General features: G+C 40.5%; 1 protein-coding gene across 2 annotated transcripts in view; it reads left to right on the top strand.

Annotated features, from left to right (window-relative positions):
* Nucleotides 1-4860: 4860 nt before the first annotated feature.
* LOC148067034 (NACHT, LRR and PYD domains-containing protein 3-like) overlaps nt 4861-22660 on the top strand; it is a 42980-nt gene continuing 25180 nt past the window's right edge. Inside the window, exons 1-10 of one of the 2 annotated variants that reach the window (XM_087806490.1) lie at nt 4861-4993; nt 5978-6044; nt 6119-6274; nt 8531-8680; nt 9406-9579; nt 10760-10829; nt 11143-11362; nt 12164-13916; nt 15948-16124; nt 18487-18663. In XM_087806490.1, the coding sequence (XP_087662616.1) occupies nt 4957-4993; nt 5978-6044; nt 6119-6274; nt 8531-8680; nt 9406-9579; nt 10760-10829; nt 11143-11362; nt 12164-13916; nt 15948-16124; nt 18487-18663 (2981 nt within the window). In that variant the 5' untranslated portion in view covers nt 4861-4956. The remainder of the gene's footprint in view (nt 4994-5977; nt 6045-6118; nt 6275-8530; nt 8681-9405; nt 9580-10759; nt 10830-11142; nt 11363-12163; nt 13917-15947; nt 16125-18486; nt 18664-22660) is intronic. The other variant, XM_087806491.1, reaches the window with a different exon arrangement.

Genomic DNA, 22660 nt, shown 5'->3' with positions numbered 1-22660 from the left:
GGTACGAGAAACCAGCAGCAGCGACAGTGTAGTGCAATGTCAGCAGCAGGATCAGCAACCACAGCGGCAGCAGCAGCCGCCGCCATCACGTGAAGAGAAAAAGTAAAGGTTTTCAGACCTCTAAAAGGAAGAAAGAAAGGAGGAAGAAATACTTCCTGTTAGATTAAAATTATTATATACGTATACGCCATACTTAAATTAATGCTAAAAGATAATCAAAATATAAAGTATAAATGACTCGCTTCATCTAAGAGCTTAAACGTTTGACTACACATTCACAATCAACATTCCACTCCAGACTGATTCACTGGTTCAAGGCTAGCTTTGATCAGGATTAGAGATACGACACCGGTAATTTAAAACATCTGTTCATCTGCAAATCACACCTTAAATCGTAGATCAAAGAACGAAGCAAGACTCACCCGGGAAAGGGGGGCTAAAAGACGGAAACCCACACCCGAGAACATTTGAATGATTAGATTACAAGAAAACAAATTAGGATGTCTCTCAATGGTGGATCTGGACACAGGGAACTTGAAAGGACCATTTGGCCGGAAAGGATGACCCCCTGGGAGGGAAATTTGCCTTAAATATAGCAATGTTTCTACAGATCGGGCCTTTTCTCCCGGGACTATTGACCTGTACAGTTGCCGGGAGAAAGTGTGTCCGGTCGCGATCGTAAAGCTTGTATTTTGTTTGACTTGAAGCGGCGAATAAACGACACGTGACACACTTTTGATTGTCCATCTTTCGCCACGAAGCGAAGCATAAGAACCCGGACGGGAAATGACGTCGTGTTGGAGCGACGGAACGGACTCCGTGTTTTGATCGTTTTATTCCTCACTGAGCGAGAGAGCAGCGCTGCACAGCACATGCCTGGTAAATGATGCCTGGCTCTATCCTAGTTCATCCATCCAAGCACAATGGCATCATAGGAAATGCAACATGACATATTGAAACATCATGCCCAACGCCACTGCAATAGGCCGGACAGTGTAGTAATCGAAATGCCCAGTCCAGCTTAGCCTAAAGCCATACGCTTATTTGTATGGGGTAAGTAAGCTTTCAAAAAGGCATGTGTATGTAGAACAAGTTTGTTTGGTCATTGTCAGTATTCGTACCTGAATTGTAGGAAATCTGTGACGTGTGCATGTTTATTATTATTTCTCCTAAAATAATTTACAAAAATAACTGACTACAACTAAAAAAGTTACAACTTTTTTCAGAATTTCAAGTATGAATCAAAATATCACGATTCTGTATCAAGAGTACGAGTATGGATCACAACCGTGACAAATAACAATACAACACAGAGGTCAAGGGTCACAGGTATTACGTATCTAGTCTTGATACAGTGATTTGTCTCTATGGAATGACCTAAAGGAAGTGATGGAGGTTTTTTTTGTCTTCTGAGGAATCCTAAAGAGGGATTCTTCTAAAAAAAAATATTCTTGTTAAGAACTGGAATGTGTATTTTTTACATTTCTTTATTTTGATGGAAATGTATGATACACTGTTTAGGCCGTACATGTTCTTTGCACTGTGGGAGACAGATGTATTGAATAAATACAAATACTGTGAACAAATCATTGTCAGCTATATTTTTCCTCTTCTGTTACACATACGTCATGATACATCCTAGATCAATTGTATTGTCATACACAGAGTATTTAACAATCACCATATTCCGCCATATTTTGCCGCCTTAAAGCTATTTTTTGTTCTTCTTTATTTCCAAACAGCAGAGGGCAGTATAACCTTCAGTCTATAAATTGCTACCTACTTTACAGCCACTCTTCCATTTCAACCACAGCAAACGAACATCCGCACCAGATAAGGACATGTTTCTAAGGCAGTGGTGGTTCTACACTGAAAATTAAATACAAATAAAATATAGGAACAATATTCTTAATAGCACAAATCCTTCATCACACAAATAACACACTCGAAAAAAATATATATATATCACGCTGTCCACGCGCCCCCCCTCCTTTCTTCTCACTCACAGCTGCACCTTGTCAGCGAGCAGCTGCTGCAGGGGGCGCCAGATCGCCTCATACAAAACCGTGTTGCAGAGGCGCATTTTCATTTTGGTTATCAAGCGCTCGTGCCGCACCCCGTATGTCATGAAAAAATTCCGCCCCGGGCGGCTGCCCCGTTCGCCCGTACCCAAAACCGCTACTGCCTGATGTTATAAGATTGTAAACATTTATTCGCCATCATTACATTCCACTGTGATCTTTTCACTGTCAGTAGCTTTCTGCCGAGTTAAAAAGGAGGAAGTGCGGTGGGGATTCCACACCTCTATAGGAAGTGGACTACACCCATCTGGTCGGAGAGTTCATAAGCGTTCTCAGAGACGAGGCGGTGCCTCGAGGATAAACCAATAGCGAAGCAGTTAGAGGGCGGAGCACCAAATGACGTAGAACCTGTAAACTTTTTATTATTTATATTATTGAGCCTTCATGTAGTTTATTTGTCTTGTATCATTGACGTCAAGTTCTCCTGTACATGATGTTATAAGATTGTAAATAAACCAGACGCAAACTTGTCTTCCTCTCTACTGTGGGGAAGTGTATCAACACATTTCTTTGTATTTGTGTCTGATTTTCTCATCTGTGGAGACTTCGTCAGCATTGACATGTGATTATCATCGCAAGCAGAAGTGTTGCAGAATTCTATACAGTGGTAAATACAAGATACTTTTATGCTTTACATTGGTCACATTTGAAAAATATGTATTAATTTGGATACATTTCACTGAGAGTAACATGTATTGCAAATATAATACTGTCCAGTCTTAGATGTCACCTTCATCAGGAAAAAAGTGTCACCTTTAAAATGTTTGCCTCAATTAAACCATTTGAAATGAGAATTTCTGTGTAAAGCATGAGCTATTGTACACCAGGATAGTAACATTATATTTGATAGACATGCATACGTTGATTTACGGACTCAAATAATGTGTCTCTGTTACAATGTTTGTGGTCAAAAACTGCACCTACTGCCTCTGAATGACTCGCATGTCAAATGACATACTTTCCATCTTGCAAACCGGGGGAGGAGGAACAACAGAGAATGTTAGGAAAACTACAAGTTAAAGGTACTGTTTATCTCAGTTTAAAAGTATTGAAGAATTGAAGTATGTCAATTGTGCGTTATTCCTCCTAAATGAAACAGAGTTATTTTCACCTATGATGGAGGATGAAGAAGAAATGGACATTTGTGATTATAACACTGACATTCCAAAGGAAACGCAGGAAGAAAACTTTTCGTCACAACCACGCTGGGTTTTATTGTTGTTAAATGTATATTCTTCCAGTTAACAATACATGTTCTCTTTCTGTTTTCAGGATAGAACTGCGTCTGTTTCAGACGTTATTAAAAACCTAACTCTCCAGATTGACTGTAAATATGTCATCAGAACACAAACGAACAAAAAAAACATTGAAGAACGAATAAATATATAAAGATGTAGAAACAAAAATAACGGCACATAGTAAACTAAAAGAAACAAAACAATGAACAGCAGATGAACAAATATATATTATAAAGAAATGAAAAAAAGGAATCTTCACGCAAACAAACAAACATAAAATAACAGATAAATTAATACATCACATAAAGATAAATACATATACTGTATCTGCACACGTCAAATAAAACAGTGAACTACATATAAAGTAATAAATGTTGTAAAGATAAAGAAAGAAACATAATAAAATTGATGATTGTTATTTAATAAAGTTGTGAGCTAAGAAGTACTTTTTCTTTAATCGTAGTTAAGAAATGGTATTGAAGTATCAAATAATGTACTAGTATTTGTATCCACTACATGACAACATGGTTTCAAACCACAGGGAGAGAAAAATGAAGCAGTTTCTGTGTATTTTGGACAATATTTTTTAATGTTATTCTCTGAAAATCTATATCGTGGTAAATCTAATGGTGATATAAGATCATCTATATCATGATAGAAGATTTCTTTCATATCGCCCATCCCTATTTTTTAGTATGAATGTTCAGATAAACGCCTCTGGTCAGTCCTGCGTGTATTATTGACAGCAAGTCTAAACAACTGGCTCCTAAGATGGCCGTGCTACATGGTCGTTGTGGAAAGTTTCAACAGACTCCGTGGAACTCGGCTTATCTCGTGACTTTGTCGCAGATCTCGTCTTTGAATCGAGACTTGCTGGCATCATGTGAGGATTTGTTTTGTTTTCCTCAGTGTGTAGGAACGATCTGACTTGAAGTACAGCTGAGAACTTCTAATCCAAAGTAACATGAATTTTACTTTAATATGAAACCGGCCCCAGCATGGGTGTTTGCTGATCCACAATTCCAATGACTAGTGAGTCCAAGACCTTATCGCAGAAAACATTTTCTTGACGTTATTGAGGAAATATTGGAAACATATTACTAATATTAATGAATATAAGTTATTAATCTTGCTGTAATATAAGTCAGTCATCTTTATGTATCATGTGTCCCCCTAAGTTTTAATTTCCAGGGAGCTATTGAAAAATTATATTACAAAAATGACATTGAATTTGTTGACGGTCCCTAAATGACACGTACTGAACTGGAAGTGCTTCAAGTGAGAGACTCCGATCTGGTGCATTGAATATATGTCCAATATCCACCATTTGACTGACTTTAAAATTAAAAAATACATTTATATCAGGGTGGATTAAATTATTAATCTCCCTCATGTTGAAGCTCTCCTGACCACTCCTGGATTCTTTCCTCTACTTGAACATTTTCACTTTGTCTTGACCCTCGTGGTCAATATTTTGTTTGCATATTGTAACCATGTGAATCAACAACAACAAACAATGTTGCACTGTTGGTCTCTGACAGGACACCCCCCCTCACTCACGGGCGTTTCATCGATCAGTGTTTCCCTGAGTCTGGATCAGAAGGAGCTGAGCTCACCTGGAAGTTTCACCTACAAACATGGACACAAGTCTTCAGAGCAGAGAGCCGCTCACAGGTCAGTGGCTTTCTCACCGTCTACCATCTATCATGTCTGCCCAGAAAGAGTGAATGGATGAATCAAGAGTGTGGTCCTAAGTGAATAAATGAATCAAGAGTATGGTCGTGAGGTGAATAAATGAATCAGGAGTATGGTCGTGAGGTGAATAAATGAATCAAGAGTGTGGTTGTGAGATGAATAAATGAATCAAGAGTGAAGTTGTGAGGTGAATAAATGAATCAGGAGTGTGGTCGTGAGGTGAATAAATGAATCAAGATTGTGGTCGTGAGGTGAATAAATGAATCAAGAGTGTGGTTGTGAGATGAATCAAGCGTGAAGTTGTGAGGTGAATAAATGAATCAGGAGTGTGGTAGTCAGGTGAATAAATGAATCAAGAGTGTGGTCGTGAGGTGAATAAATGAATCAAGAGTGTGGTCGTGAGGTGAATAAATGAATCAAGAGTGTGGTAGTCAGGTGAATAAATGAATCAAGAGTGTGGTCGTGAGGTGAATAAATGAATCAAGAGTGTGGTCGTGAGGTGAATGAATGAATCAAGAGTGTGGTCGTGAGGTGAATAAATGAATCAAGAGTGTGGTCGTGAGGTGAATAAATGAATCAAGAGTGTGGTCGTGAGGTGAATGAATGAATCAAGAGTGTGGTCGTGAGGTGAATAAATGAATCAAGAGTGTGGTCGTGAGGTGAATGAATGAATCAAGAGTGTGGTCGTGAGGTGAATGAATGAATCAAGAGTGTGGTCGTGAGGTGAATAAATGAATCAAGAGTGTGGTCGTGAGGTGAATGAATGAATCAAGAGCGTGGTCGTGAGGTGAATGAATGAATCTTCATCGTGATAATTTGTTGATTGAATAAATGAAAACATGCAAAAAAAGAGATGAAAAAAAATTTAAGTGGAACAAAGTCAAAGAGATGTTGTGTTTAAACAAGTGACACAAACATTCAGATCCATGATGCTGTTGTGTTTGTGTTTGTGTGTGGACACAGAGGAGGAAGATCCTCCCTCTAAAGAACTTCTGGGTGAAGACCATGACAGTCAGACCAGAGCTCAGAGGTGAGAAGATCACTTCTCCTGTCAGACCTTCAAATACTGGAATCATTTTCTCAATGAAACGTGTGTGTGTTCAGATCAAAGCTACGTACATCTGCTGGACCTGGACCTGGACCTGGACCTGGACCTGGACCTGGACCTGGACCTGGACCTGCTCCAAGCTGTGTGTCTCTGAAGAGTGACGCGTCTATGGGAAGAAAAATTGACTTCAAAGGTGAACAGAAGCATCAGAGGTGAGAGACAACAGGAGCAACATGAGAACATCTAGTGGTTAATTAAATATGCAGAGACAACTATACAGTATATCTATACACATGAGAGGAAGAAGAAAAGAGACAGAGAATTAAAGCAGTGTTTTCAATATTGCACTTAAATCTATATTTTACATTCACCACAGAACATTGCATGTGATTAAGGTGAGGTAGTGTCTCGTTCTTTTTTACAGTGTTCAGTGTTGTTTTTTTTGCAGTCAGTCTGGCTGTTCTCGGGAGAAAACTGTTAAAGAAGTTTTTCACACCTGTATTTGGGGATCCTCTGCCATTCTTCCTTGCAGAACCTTTCCAGTTCTCTTAGGTTGTATGGTGAACGTTGATGGACGGACATTTCCATGTGTCTCCAGAGATGCTAGATTGGGTTTAGGTCAGGGCTCTGTCTCATTCAAGAATGGTCACAGAGTTGTTCCGAAGCCACTCCTTTGTTATTTAGTTGTGCTCGGGGTCATTGTCTTGTTGGAAGGTGAACCTTCGGCCCAGTCTGAGGTCCTGAGCACTCAAGGTTTTCTTCCAGGATATCTCTGTACTTGCATTCATCTTTCCTTCAATTGCAACCAGTCGTCCCTGCAGCTGAAAAACACCCTCATAGCATGAAGCTGCGTCCACTGTGCTTCACTGTTGGATAGTACTGGACACTTGATGAGCAGTGCCTGGTTTTCTCCACACATTCCTCTTAGAATTGAGGCCAAAGGGTTCCATCTTGATCTCCTCAGACCAGAGAATCTTATTTCTCATAGTCTGGGAGTCCTTCACGTGTTTTTTTGACAAACTCTTTGCAGGCTTTCATACGTCCTACACTGAGGAGAGGCTTCCGTGGGGCCACTCTGCCATGAAGCCCTGACTGGTGGAGAACTGCAGTGATCGTTGACTTTCGGGAACTTTCTCATGTCTTCACTGCATCTCTGGAGCCACAGTGATCTTTGGGTTCTTCTTCACCTCTTTCACCAAGGCTCTTCTCCCAAAAACTGCTCAGTTTGGCTGGACGGCCAGGTCTAGGAAGAGTTCTGCTCGTCCCAAACTTTTCCAAACCATTTAAGGATTATGGAGGCCACTGTGCTCTGAGGAACCTTGAGTGCTGCAGAAATTATTCTGTAACCTTGGCCTGATCTTTTGCCACAATTCTGTCTCTGAGCTCTTCAGGCAGTTCCTTCGACGTCATGATTCTTATTTGCTCCGACATGCATTGTGAGCTGTGAGGTCTTATATAGACAGGAGTGTGTTTCCTAATCCAGTCAGTTTAATGAAACACAGCTGGACTCAATGAAGGTGTAGAACCATCTCAAGGAGGATCAGAAGAAATGGACGACACGTCAGTTAAATATGAGTCACAGCAAAGGGTCTGAATACTTATGACCATGTGATGTTTCAGTTTTCATTATTTAATACATTTTTAAAAACTTCTACATTTCAGTTTTTTTGTGTCAAGGTGCGGAACTAAGTGAACATTAATGAGGAAGAAAATGAACTTAAATGATTTTAGCGAATGGCTGCAATGAAACAAAGAGTGAAAAATCAAAAGGGCCTGATTACTTTCTGTACCCACCGTATGTAGTTACATGTAAGTGCATTTGAAGTACAGGTACAGATCTCATGCTACGAGTGTCTAGATAAAAAAAATCTGTGACTCACACCTGCAGATTCAAGAGGTCGTGTTTAGTAACTTGTACTTGTAAACTTAGACAATATAGTCAAGGTTTCTTTTTCCTCTTTTACGACTACAAGTCTTCAATCACTCATGTGTACCTTCTTGATTACGAGTATGAATATGTAGTTACGTCAATGCAACTTAATAGTACGAGTACACATGTCATGTAACGGGTACGTTGGACTATGACTTCATACATATTTGACTTGACTTACGGACATATTTAGTAGAAGATCTACGAACTTCTTAGTACATGAGGCGCCAGGTTCTTTAGGAAAACAACGATCTCACCACACCTGTCGGAATCCCCTCCCATCGGCACATTTATAAACTTGCCAATTTTCCCGCCTTTCGAAACAAACGTGCACAAACAGAATATACGCAGACATCATGTTAAGAGCATCAGAAATGCTCATTGTTGCCATTGATATGTATATTACTGTGACATCCCAAAGAACCAAAGTTACAGTGCATGGAGCTCACCCTCCCTGTTGGAAGCTAAATCTGATCAGTGGAGGTCGTAACACTATCAAGTACTGGAATCATTTTCTCTGCAACTTGTGTGTGTTCAGATCAAAGCTACGTACATCTGCTGGACCTGGACCTGGACCTGGACCTGGACCTGGACCTGGACCTGGACCTGCTCCCAGCTGTGTGTCTCTGAAGAGTGACGCGTCTATGGGAGTAGGAATTGACTTCAAAGGTGAACAGAAGCATCAGAGGTGAGAGACAACAGGAGCAACACGAGAACATCTAGTGGTTATATAAATATGCAGAGAAAACTATACAGTATATCTATACACATGAGAGGAAGAAGAAAATAATAATAATAATAAATCTTATCTGAAACCACCTTTCAGGAGACTCAAGGTCGCTGCACAATAAAATCACAAATAGGATAAAAATCACACAATTTAACCATACAATTGAATTTCTTCTTATAGGAATTACTTTTACTATTGTCCTGGATGAACTCCCATTTATGTTACGACCTGTCTGTCTGTATGTCTGTCTGTCTGTCTGTCTGTCTGTCTGTCTGTCTGTCTGTCTGTCTGTCTGTCTGTCTGTCTGTCTGTCTGTCTGTCTGTCTGTCTGTCTGTCTATTCCCAAAATATAATACAAAACCCAATGCAAAATACAAATTGGGAAAAACACTCTTCACTTCCACACTTTGAAATAATCAACTTAAATACTGGCTCAAAGCCGTCAAAGAGGCAACAAAAGGAAAAGGCTGCTCAAGAGAACGCAGGCCAAGCAAACAACTACAATTTTACAACAATGAGTTAACGTTTAAAATATGCAAACAAAAGAACCAAACTTAACTCCCAGTTACAGTGCATGGAACTGACCCTTCCTGTTAGAGGCTAAATCTGATCAGTGGAGGTCGTAACACATCACACCTTCAAATACTGGAAATACTTTCTCACTGCGACTTGTGTGTGTTCAGATCAAAGCTACGTACATCTGCTGGACCTGGACCTGGACCTGGACCTGGACCTGGACCTGGACCTGGACCTGGACCTGGACCTGGACCTGGACCTGCTCCTAGCTGTGTGTCTCTGAAGAGTGACGCGTCTATGGGATTTAGGATTGACTTCAAAGGTGAACAGAAGCATCAGAGGTGAGAGACAACAGGAACAACATGAGAACATCTAGTGGTTTATTAAATATGCAGAGAAAACTATACAGTATATCTATACACATGAGAGGAAGAAGAAAATAACAATAATAATAAATCTTATTTAAAACCACCTCTGAGGAGACTCAAGGTCACTGCACAATAAAATCACAAATACAATAAAATCACAAATACAGGTGGGTTTGAGCTGAGCTGTAAAGAGGGAGAGAGAGTTCCAGTGTGGGGGTGGAAGTGACGAGTTGGGTTTGCATGAAAGGTAGAGCTGGGTGTCATCATCGAAGCAGTGGAAACTGCTGGTGAAAGACAGACAAAGAGGGAGAGAATTAATGGCAGTGTTTGCAGTATTTAAATTGAATGTATATTTTACATTCAACACAGAATAGTGCATGTGCAGCTGCTGTGGGACAAACAGGTGCTGTTGGACTCATGAAGAAATCTACAACTTGATGTCAAGATCATTCCATCTGTTGTTGAAGAAGTTTGCATCATGTGACGACCAACAGTCTCTTCAGTTGTTGAGTCAAGAAGAAGAATTCTAAATAGTGCAACTACTTTTCTTCTCCTCCACCTGAAGTCTTGTGAAACTTGACACACAACAAACGTGAGGAAATATTCATCAAAAGTCAAGTTTGATTTGAGTGTTTTTCTTGTGATGCAACATTCACGTGGATCATATGAGCGCCTCAGATGAAGGTCACTGATAAGAGAAAATACTTCAAGTGATTTAAGAGTCACTGATTCAATGATTGAGGGAATGTTTGAGTCGTCAAAGACTGTTAGTTGATCCTCAACAATCATTCTTTCACTCACAGCTGTGTGTGTTTCTATCAGCAGTTAGTGACTCTTGGTGACTTCAACTGAACTCATGAATCAATGCAGCTCAAAACTTCTCTTTTATTGAGCTTCATGAACTGCTCGTCAAAAGTGCTGCAGACAGTCGTGGAGGAAAGTCGACTCACAAGAGAAGAAGCAACAAACTGCAGCCATGAGAATGAAATCACAACTGAAGTGTGAGACAAACTTGTGTTTCACCTGGTTTTCCATGAATGTGGAAGATTCTATCTTAGGTGGTCTGCACATGGAAGAGTCAGAGTCTTGCTCAGATCATTGGTGTCCTTGTAGAAGTAGACAGAACTAATGGACGGCCTGATGTTTTTCACAGAGAGGATCAGCAGGTCTCAGATGTTCTCCAGTGTGTCCAGCAGCAGACAGATGTGGACTCCACACTTCAGGTACGTTCAAGTCTTCAGCCTCACCTGCTGACTACAACAGCTGCTAACTCACCAGTCAGCTGCTTCTGCTGCTTCATGAAGCTCTGATCCTGGACAACTCCACCTGTCAGCTTCATACTTGAAGTAGAAGGTCTGGTGTGGCTGAGACTCTTGTTTAGTTTTAGAGAGAAGATGAGATTTGAATTTGACTCAGACTCTCTGGTCCTACTCTTGAAGAAAGTATTGCTCAACAGGTCCTGGTTAGACTCGGACTGGGACATACTTCTGGTGACCTCTGTAGGTCACATGATCAAGTCACATGTTTGTGTTTCAGCTGCTGGAGGACAAGGTCATGACCCTGGTCAAGGAGGAACTGGAGAGAGTGAAGAAGTTTCTCAGACCAGGTGAGCAGAAACACCTGGATGATGAGGAAGAGGAGGAGGTGAAGTGTGAAGAGGACCAGATGAGGAGCAGCAGAGAAGCTTTCTTGATGTTCATCTTGAACCTCCTGAGGAGCATGAAGCAGGAGGAGCTTGCTGGTCGTCTGTGGGGAAGTAAGAGGATTTGAACCTTCAACCTGTTGAAAATTAAGTCTTGAATCTATTAGAACATTTGAGTAGTGATGTTACCGACTGTGTCGAGGCTTCGAAGCGTGTGTCGAGTGATCCAGGAATTTTTTCATGAAGCGTGTATCGAGGCGTGTGTTGGTTACGTAGGTGGTGACGTAGTGATGACGTTCGAGGCCTCGCGAACCGAACCGTCACGTGACCAGTTCGGTAATCGCTCGTGAACTTCCCGCGAAACTCAGAATAAAAGTGGCCTCGAAACGCAATGGAAACGAAACATCTCTTGGATTGGCGGATTGTTGACTATAGCAAACTTTGGTTTACTACTAGTATCATGGAACCGGCGAGAAAAAGGCATTTTTCCCCCGTGTGGCAGCATTTTGAGCAGATCTCTCCTAGAAAGGTATAATGATGTTGGAATATAGGCTGCGAATCACAGCCTGTGATTAATATATTCTCACAGACACATACACACACCCATTATTATATATACTATATATATATATATATATATATATATATATATATATATACGTATCAAGCACATTTTTTAATATCAGAATCATTTGCGCACAAAGATGCAATGCTCCCAATTGTCCACATGATGGCATGGTCGTGCAAATGAAGCCTCACGAGGCTTTGCTCCAAAGATGAACTACTCGGCTGGGAGGCTTCAGTGCTTCATGAGGCTTCATCTCGCCATCACTACATTTGAGATTGAAATTCCTGCAGCTGATGAGAAGATTGATCTTCTAGAATCTTGAGCTTCATGTGACTTCTCTTCTTCAGGAAGTCGTGCTGGAAAGCGTCAAAGACGACTGAAGAGGAGCCTGAAGGAGAAGTTCCGCCGTGTGTCTGAGGGGGTCCCTAAAGCAGGAAACTCTGCTCCTCTGAATCAGATCTACACGGAGCTCTACATCACTGAGGGGGGCACAGACCAGGTCAACCTGGAGCATGAGGTCCGACAGATCGAAGCAGCCACCAGGAACCAGACCAGACCAGAAACCACCATCAGATCAGAAGACCTCTTTAAAGCCTCACCTGACCGACCAATCAGGAGCCTGCTGACGAAGGGCGTGGCTGGCATTGGGAAGACCCTCCTGACACAGAAGGTCACTCTGGACTGGGCTGAAGACAAAGCTCACCAGAACTTCCACTTCATATTTCCTTTCACCTTCAGAGAGCTGAACCTGCTGAAAGAGAAGAAGTTGAGTTTGATGGAACTTGTTCATCGTTTCTTTCCTGAAACCAAAGATCTCGGCAGCTTTGAAGGAATCCAGGTTCTGTTCATCTTTGATGGTCTGGATGAGTGTCGACTCCCTCTGGACTTTCTCAACAGTCGGGTCTTGATAGAAGCTACTGAGTCCACCTCAGTAGACGTCCTGCTGACAAACCTCATCAGAGGGAATCTTCTTCCCTCAGCTCGTCTCTGGATCACCACACGACCTGCAGCAGCCAATCAGATCCCTCCTGAGTGTGTGGACATGGTGACAGAGGTCAGAGGGTTCAATGACCTCCAGAAGGAGGAGTACTTCAGGAAGAGGTCCAGTGATGAGGAGCAGACCAGCACCATCATCTCTCACATCAAGACCTCACGAAGCCTCCACATCATGTGTCACATCCCGATCTTCTGCTGGATCACTGCCACAGTTCTGGAGGACATGTTGAAAACTGGAGACAGAGGACAGCTGCCCAATACCCTGACTGAGATGTACATCTACTTCATAGTGGTTCAGTTCAAAGTCAAGAAGCTGAAGAACCATGGAGCAGCTGGGACGGTCACAGTTTGGGATCCTGAGAGCAGCAAGATGATGGAGTCTCTGGGAAAACTGGCTTTTGAGCACCTGAAGAAAGGAAACTTGGTCTTCTATGAATCAGACCTGACAGAGTGTGACATCGACATCACAGCTGCTTCACTTCACTCAGGAGTCTTCACTCAGACCTACAGAGAGGAGAGAGGACTGTACCAGGACCAGATGTTCTGCTTCATCCACCTGAGCCTTCAGGAGTTTCTGGCTGCTCTTCATGTTCACCAGATGTTCTTCAACTCCAAAGTCAACCTGCAGTCAACAATCGTTGCCATAGAAAATTTCTACCAGAAAGAAATCAATGAAGCTGTAGAAAGTCCAAATGGACATCTGGACTTGTTCCTACGCTTCCTTCTGGGTCTTTCTCTGGAGACCAGCCAGAGTCTCCTGACAGGTTTGTTGACAAAGACAGGAAGTAGCTCCTGGACCAATCACAACACAGCAGAGCTCATCAAGAAGAAGATCAGTGAGAATGTGTCTCCAGAGAGAATCATCAACCTGTTCCACTGTCTGAATGAAGTGAAGGACACTTCTCTGGTGGAGGAGGTCCAACAGCAGATGAGATCAGGACGTCTCCTCACAGATCAACTGTCTCCTGCTCAATGGTCCAGCCTGGCCTTCATCTTACTGTCCTCAGAGGAACATCTGAAAGTGTTTGACCTGAAGAAATACTCTACCTCAGAGGAGGTTCTTGAGAGGCTTCTGCCGGTGGTTCAAGCTTCAAATGAAGTTCTGTAAGTGGATCATTGAAGCATCTCTGATATGAACCATGAATGTTTGATTTCCTTCTTCATTTTATTCAGGCTGAGAAACTCCAACTTCCTTTCTCTCTTCATCGTTTTTCTTTCACGTTGTTTTGTAAATCCATCATTTTCTAAAGTCACTTTTTGAAACAACATCAACTTTTCATTTGAATTTCATGAGCAAACACTTGAACATGTGACGTGGACACAAACACACAAACAGTGAATGAACAACTGTATGTTTCTCCCTCAGGCACAGACAGGGTTTATTTTAGGCTTGACCCCGAAATCCAGCGTGAAAACTGAACAGAAATGATGAAGAAAATGAAAAGTTAACACAGTGTTAATAGAAGAGAAAATAACATTCAAACAAAACAACACCTCGTTGGCTTCAAACAGAGAAAAGTCTTGTTTAATGTTTCTTCAAGTCCTTGAGTTTATGCAAATGAATGTCTCTTGAGCTTCTTCTTCGACTTTTGAACTCTTGTGAGAGAAACAGAGAGGAAGTGGACTTTCAAAATAAAACTAAAAACGTTTTACAAGAGCATAAATAACATGAACACAACTTTAATCCACTGCAAACTTCACAATAATACAAACAATATTCAAAATAGAAACAAGTTACGACATCAGTTAGTCTGTAGTTAAAATGAAAAACACCAGATGATTCAATGAACTCATGACTTGTATGAAACCATTAGATTTTCACTGATTATTATAAAACATTGAACCATCAACATAGTCCTGTCAATCAATTCTGAAGCCATGTTCGAGTCCATGAACCATCTATAGGAGATTCACTCAATAAAAACTGACAGCATGGATCAGTGAACAGAAGATGATTTGACTTTAGACTCACTAAAATAACTGAGTCGACGCTCGAGTCACAAATGACTCGTCTGGGTCGACTCTTGAGTCACGAATCACTTAACCAGGTGGAGTAGTGAGTCATTATTCACAAGTCCCAGTGTACTGGAGTCACAAATCACGAGTCACGAGTCTGATAGGTGCGACCAGAGTTGGACTCGAGTCCAAGTCGTTGACTCGAGTCCAACTCTGCCAAAAGTATTGTCTTCAAACATGGAAGATTGTTTCAAATATCAATGAAAGGTTTGACCCTCCTAGGCCTCCATAGTCAAACCTGGAACTACAGAGAAAACATTTGAAACCTGGAGATTGAAAGGAACGACACATGTTTGAACAATGTTGGAGGAAAACTTTGATAAATGTGAAAAAATATCATTCGAAAATAAGAAAATGTCAAAACATCTTCACTTGAAACATGTTTATGAATCATGAATAAAAAGTGTCACCAGATGGAAACAAACTGATCCATATATCGATTGATCTCCAGAAACAACTTCAAAAATAGTCTCCAAACTTGACAAATGTTTCAAAAGTTGAAACTAATTCAGTTCATGTGAAGCAAACATGGGAGAAGAAATGAAGGTGAATGTGACGGAGGATGATTGACACTCCATCTGTGTCACAACATAGATCCACTGGATCCAAAGATGGAGAGAATTCACCTTGAATTTTCTAACTGTAAACATTCAAATGACGACAACAATGTTGAGAGAGTGCAGGAGTGTGAGTGACAAACACACACACATTGTTTGAGCTTGTATTACCTGCAACACCTTCACACTCACACCTGACACTGTTATGAATAATAACTTTGTAAACCTGTTCATATTGAATTTAATGTTAAAAAAACAAATACAAGAAATTGACTGAAGTGAATCTTTACTATTGAATCAGTGTCTTGATTAAATTGAAGATATTTTTACTCTGGAAAAGAATTAGACACAAAAATTGAGAGAAAACACACAAAAACACGTGAATAGAAAAACAATCAATGATGTGTTATTATGATCAATATACATGTAACAAACTTTTATTTTCATTTGTCATTGTTGTTTGTTTTGTATCTCTTTTTATTTTTCCTTATGTTATCTTGTGTTTGTTTCTCATATAAACACAAATCAATCCTCTTGTTGACGACACTCGTCTCTTTCACAGGCTGAGACACTGTTTCCTGTCAGAGAGAAGTTGTTCACTTCTGTCCTCAGTCCTCAGCTCTCCGTCCTCTAGTCTGACTCAACTGGACCTGAGTTTCAACATCGACCTGAAGGATCCAGGAGTGGAGCTGCTGTCTGCTGGACTGAAGAGTCCACACTGTCACCTGGAGACTCTCAGGTCAGAACATCATGTCTTCAGCTTCAGAACATGTGAAAGTCAGAGGTGAGACTCCAGAGAGTCAAAGTTGAGTCTCCAGTGAGTTCTTCAATGAAGCTGCTGATTCTAAGTGACCTCAGTCTTCAGCAGGTTCTCACACTTGAACTTGATTTGTTCTTCTGCTGGGTCGTGCTGTTCAGTATGTTGACACATATTTACTGATCTCAGATCCATTCAAAGACATTTGAGAGACTCTTGTGATGTCATCACTCGTTCTGTTGCTAGATTTCAATGCAGGGTAATGTTCATGGTGATGTGAGCATGTGTGATGAACACATCAGCAACTGTATGAAAAGTCAAACATGTTCTTCTTCATCACAATATTCAACAGTGTCGTCTCACATCCTGCTCATCTTTCATTTCAACTCATCTCTGTGTTACCATCTCACTCCTTCTTTCTCTCCATGGTTTTTCTTTCACGTTGTTTTGTAAATCCATCATTTTCTAAAGTCACTTTTTGAAACATCAACTTTTCATTTGAATTTCATGAGCAAACACTTGAAAATGTGACGTGAACACAAACACACAAACAGTGAATGAACAACTGTATGTTTCTCCCTCAGGCACAGACAGGGTTTATTTTAGGCTTGACCCCGAAATCCAGCGTGAAAACTGAACATAAATGATGAAGAAAATGAAAAGTTAACACAGTGTTAATAGAAGAGAAAATAACATTCAAACAAAACAACACCTCGTTGGCTTCAAACAGAGAAAAGTCTTGTTTAATGTTTCTTCAAGTCCTTGAGTTTATGCAAATGAATGTCTCTTGAGCTTCTTCTTAGACTTTTGAACTCTTGTGAGAGAAACAGAGAGGAAGTGGACTTTCAAAATAAAACTAAAAACGTTTTACAAGAGCATAAATAACACGAACACAACTTAAATCCACTGCAAACTTCACAATAATACAAACAATATTCAAAATAGTAACCAGTTTCGACATCAGTTAGTCTGTAGTTAAAATGAAAAACACCAGATGATTCAATGAACTCATGACTTGTATGAAACCATTAGATTTTCACTGATTATTATAAAACATTGAACCATCAACATAGTCCTGTCAATCAAGTCTGAAGCCATGTTCGAGTCCATGAACCATCTATAGGAGATTCACTCAATAAAAACTCACAGCATGGATCAGTGAACAGAAGATGATTTGACTTTAGACTCACTAAAATAACTGAGTCGACGCTCGAGTCACAAATGACTCGTCTGGGTCGACTCTTGAGTCACGAATCACTTAACCAGGTGGAGTAGTGAGTCATTATTCACAAGTCCCAGTGTACTGGAGTCACAAATCACGAGTCACGAGTCTGATAGGTGCGACCAGAGTTGGACTCGAGTCCAAGTCGTTGACTCGAGTCCATCTCTGCCAAAAGTATTGTCTTCAAACATGGAAGATTGTTTCAAATATCAATGAAAGGTTTGACCCTCCTAGGCCTCCATAGTCAAACCTGGAACTACAGAGAAAACATTTGAAACCTGGAGATTGAAAGGAACGACATGTTTGAACAATGTTGGAGGAAAACTTTGATAAATGTGAAAAAATATCATTAGAAAATAAGAAAATGTCAAAACATCTTCACTTGAAACATGTTTATGAATCATGAATAAAAAGTGTCACCAGATGGAAACAAACTGATCCATATATCGATTGATCTCCAGAAACAACTTCAAAAATAGTCTCCAAACTTGACAAATGTTTCAAAAGTTGAAACTAATTCAGTTCATGTGAAGCAAACATGGAGAAGAAATGAAGGTGAATGTGACGGAGGATGATTGACACTCCATCTGTGTCACAACATAGATCCACTGGATCCAAAGATGGAGAGAATTCACCTTGAATTTTCTGTAAACATTCAAATGAAGACAACAGTGTTGAGAGAGTGCAGGAGTGTGAGTGACAAACACACACACATTGTTTGAGCTTGTATTACCTGCAACACCTTCACACTCACACCTGACACTGTTATGAATAATAACTTTGTAAACCTGTCTTATTGAATTTAATGTTAAAAAAACAAATAGAATAAATTGACTGAAGTGAATCTTCACGATTGAATCAGTGTCTTGATTAAATTGAAGATATTTTTACTCTGGAAAAGAATTAGACACAACAATTGAGAGAAAACACACAAAAACACGTGAATAGAAAAATAATTAATGATGTGTTATTATGATCAATATACATGTAACAACCTTTATTTTCATTTGTCATTGTTGTTTGTTTTGTATCTCTTGTTATTTTTCCTTATGTTATCTTGTGTTTGTTTCTCATATAAACACAAATCAATCCTCTTGTTGACGACACTCGTCTCTTTCACAGGCTGAGAGACTGTCGACTGACAGAGAGAAGTTGTTCACTTCTGTCCTCAGTCCTCAGCTCTCCGTCCTCTAGTCTGACTCAACTGGACCTGAGTGAGAACCTTGACCTGCAGGATCCAGGAGTGGAGCTGCTGTCTGCTGGACTGAAGAGTCCACACTGTCACCTGGAGACTCTCAGGTCAGAACATCATTTCAAACAAACACAAACACACACATGGATGTAAACAGTGAATGGATTCATGTTTCTTCATGAAACCTTTTTCACTCTGAGAGGATTTGAATGACTTTTCCTCGACTCATGAACTTGGTTCTAGAAGTGATGATATTTCATGAACACAACAGGAAGGTGAAGAATATTTCAAGTCATCTTGACATATTTATCAACACAGTCTGGAGACTAAACTCTAGTATTTCTATCATGACTCGACAGTAAAAGACGTTCAAATCATTGAATGTTGAAGAAAACCATCAACAATTAGAACAAACTCTCTTCTCTGGTTCTTGAAGCTTCCATGAGACGCAGGTTGATCTTTACAACCACTTGAGAAACAACACAACACAAGTCACACAACAAGAGTAACACAACATGAGTCACACGACAAGAGTCACACGACAAGAGTCACACGACACGAGTCACACGACACAACTCATACGAGTCACACAACTCACTCGACACAAGTCACACAAGTCACACAACACAAGTCACACAACACAAGTCACACAACACAAGTCACACTACACGAGTCACACAACAAAAGTCAAACAACAAGATTCACACAACAAAAGTCACACGACACAAGTCACACAACATAAGTCACACGACACAAGTCACACAACACAAGTCACACAACAAGAGTAACACGACAAGAGTCACACGACAAGAGTCACACAACAAGAGTAACATGACACGAGTCACACAACAAGAGTCACACGACAAGAGTCACACGACACGAGTCACACGACACAACTCATACGAGTCACACAACTCACTCGACACAAGTCACACAAGTCACACAACACAAGTCACACAACACAAGTCACACAACACAAGTCACACTACACGAGTCACACAACAAAAGTCAAACAACAAGAGTCACACAACAAAATTCACACGACACAAGTCACACGACACAAGTCACACAACACAAGTCACACAACTCACACGAGTCACACAACACAAGTCACACAACTCACACAACACAAGTCACACTACACGAGTCACACAACACAACTCACACAACACAAGTCACACAACACAAGTCACACAAAACAAGTCACACTACACGAGTCACACAACTCACACAACACAAGTTACACAACACGAGTCACACAACAAAAGTCACAACACAAGTCACACGACGCAACTCACATGACACGATTCACACAACACAAATCACACGACACAACTCACACAAAACAAGTTACACAACACAAGTCACACAACACGAGTCACATAACACAACTAATACAAAAAGAGCCACACAACACAAGTCACACAACATGAGTCACAGAACACGACTCACACAACACAACTCACCCAACTCACAAAACACGAGTAACACAACACAATTCACAAAACACGAGTCACACAACACAAGTCACACAACACAAGTTACACAACACGAGTCACACAAAAAAGGTCACAACACAAGTCACACGGCACAACTCACATGACATGAGTCACACAACACAAATCACACAACACAACTCACACAAAACAAGTTACACAACAAGAGTCATACAACATGAGTCATACAACATGAGTCACGCAACAGAAGTCACACAAGTACACAACACAACTAACACAAGTCACACAAGTACACAACACAAGTCACACTACACAAGTCACACAACACGAGTCATACAACATGACTCACACAACACAAGTTACACAACACGAGTCACACAACAAAGTCACAACACAAGTCACACGACGCAACTCACATGACACGATTCACACAACACAAATCACACGACACAACTCACAAAACAAGTTACACAACACAAGTCACACAACACGAGTCACATAACACAACTAATACAAAAAGAGGCACACAACACAAGTCACACAACATGAGTCACAGAACACGACTCACACAACACAACTCGCACAACTCACAAAACACGAGTAACACAACACAATTCACAAAACACGAGTCACACAACACAAGTCACACAACACAAGTTACACAACACGAGTCACACAACAAAGGTCACAACACAAGTCACACGACACAACTCACATGACATGAGTCACACAACACAAATTACACAACACAACTCACACAAAACAAGTTACACAACAAGAGTCATACAACATGAGTCATACAACATGAGTCACGCAACAGAAGTCACACAACACAACTAACACAAGTCACACAAGTACACAACACAACTAACACAAGTCACACAAGTACACAACACAAGTCACACTACACAAGTCACACAACACGAGTCATACAACATGACTCACACAACACAAGTCACACATCACAAGTCACATAACACAACTAATACAAAAAGAGCCACACAACAAAAGTCACACAACATGAGTCACAGAACACAAGTCACAGAACACAAGTCACACAACACGACTCACACAACACAACTCACACAACTCACAAAACACGAGTAACACATCACAATTCACAAAACACGAGTCACACAACACAAGTCACACAACACAAGTTACACAACACGAGTCACACAACAAAAGTCACAACGCAAGTCACACGACACAACTCACATGACATGAGTCACACAAAACAAATCACACAACACAAGTCACACAACACGAGTCATACAACATGAGTCACGCAACAGAAGTCACACAACACAACTAACACAAGTCACACAAGTACACACACAAGTCACAACACAAGTCACACGACACAACTCACATGACATGAGTCACACAACACAAATCAAACAACACAACTCACACAACACAAGTTACACAACACGAGTCATACAACATGAGTCACGCAACAGAAGTCACACAACGCGACTCACACAACACGACTCACACAACACGAGTCATACAACATGAGTCACGCAACAGAAGTCCCACAACACTACTCACACAACACAAGTCACACAACACGAGTCATACAACATGAGTCACGCAACAGAAGTCACACAACACAACTAACACAAGTCACACAAGTACACAACACAAGTCACACTACACAAGTAAGTAAGTAAGTAATTTTTATTTATATAGCGCTTTTCCAGACCAGGGTGACAAAGCACTTAAACAATCAAAACAATATTCAATAAAGTATATACTTTAAAGATCAAGATAAAACTGATAACACAACAGGAGTTCCAGAAAATCAAGGAAAAGCCTGAACAAACAAAAACGTCTTAAGATGTTTCTTAAAGGAGTCAGTAGACTCTACACAAGTCACACAACACGAGTCACACAACACGAGTCAAACATCACAAGTCACATGACACAAGTCACACAACTCATACTACACAATTCAAACAACACAACTAACACAACAATAGTCACAGAACACAAGACACACAACATGAGTCCCACAACATAAGTCACACAACATGACTCACACAACATGACTCACACAACATGACTCACACAACACGACTCACACAACACGACTCACACAACACGACTCACACAACACAACTCACACAACACAAGTCAAACAACATGAGTCACACAACGAGTCAAAGTGGAGTTACACAACACCAGTGTGAGTGGAGTTACACAACACCAGTGTGAGTGGAGTTACACAACACCAGTGTGAGTGGAGTTACACAACACCGGTGTGAGTGGAGTTACACAACACCAGTGTGAGTGGAGTTACACAACACTAACACTAACACTGACATTAAACACAAACACTTTTGTTTTTCTCATGACTATTATTCTTTATTTGTTTTGTGACTTTAGTTTTTCTCATGTTTTCTTCTCTTGTGTTTGTTTGTCGTCCAAACACACATCAATCCTCTCACAACAGTGAGTCATGTGATCATTTATACATCAAGTGTTGAACTGATGAAAACTTCATTATTTCATGTGTTGATCAAGTTGATCCTGATTGAAATCAAAGTCTTCAAATGTTCACACAATCATGTGATGATCTTATGAACGTCAAGAGTTCAGTGTTTCCTCCAATCAAGGCTTTCAAGTCAAAATAGAGAAAAAG

Source organism: Callionymus lyra, chromosome 13 (genome assembly GCF_982586985.1).
Source record: "Callionymus lyra chromosome 13, fCalLyr1.hap1.1, whole genome shotgun sequence".
NCBI lineage: Eukaryota > Metazoa > Chordata > Actinopteri > Syngnathiformes > Callionymidae > Callionymus > Callionymus lyra.
The sequence above is the reverse complement of the archived record's forward strand: the minus strand, read 5'-3'. Positions and strand labels throughout refer to the sequence as shown.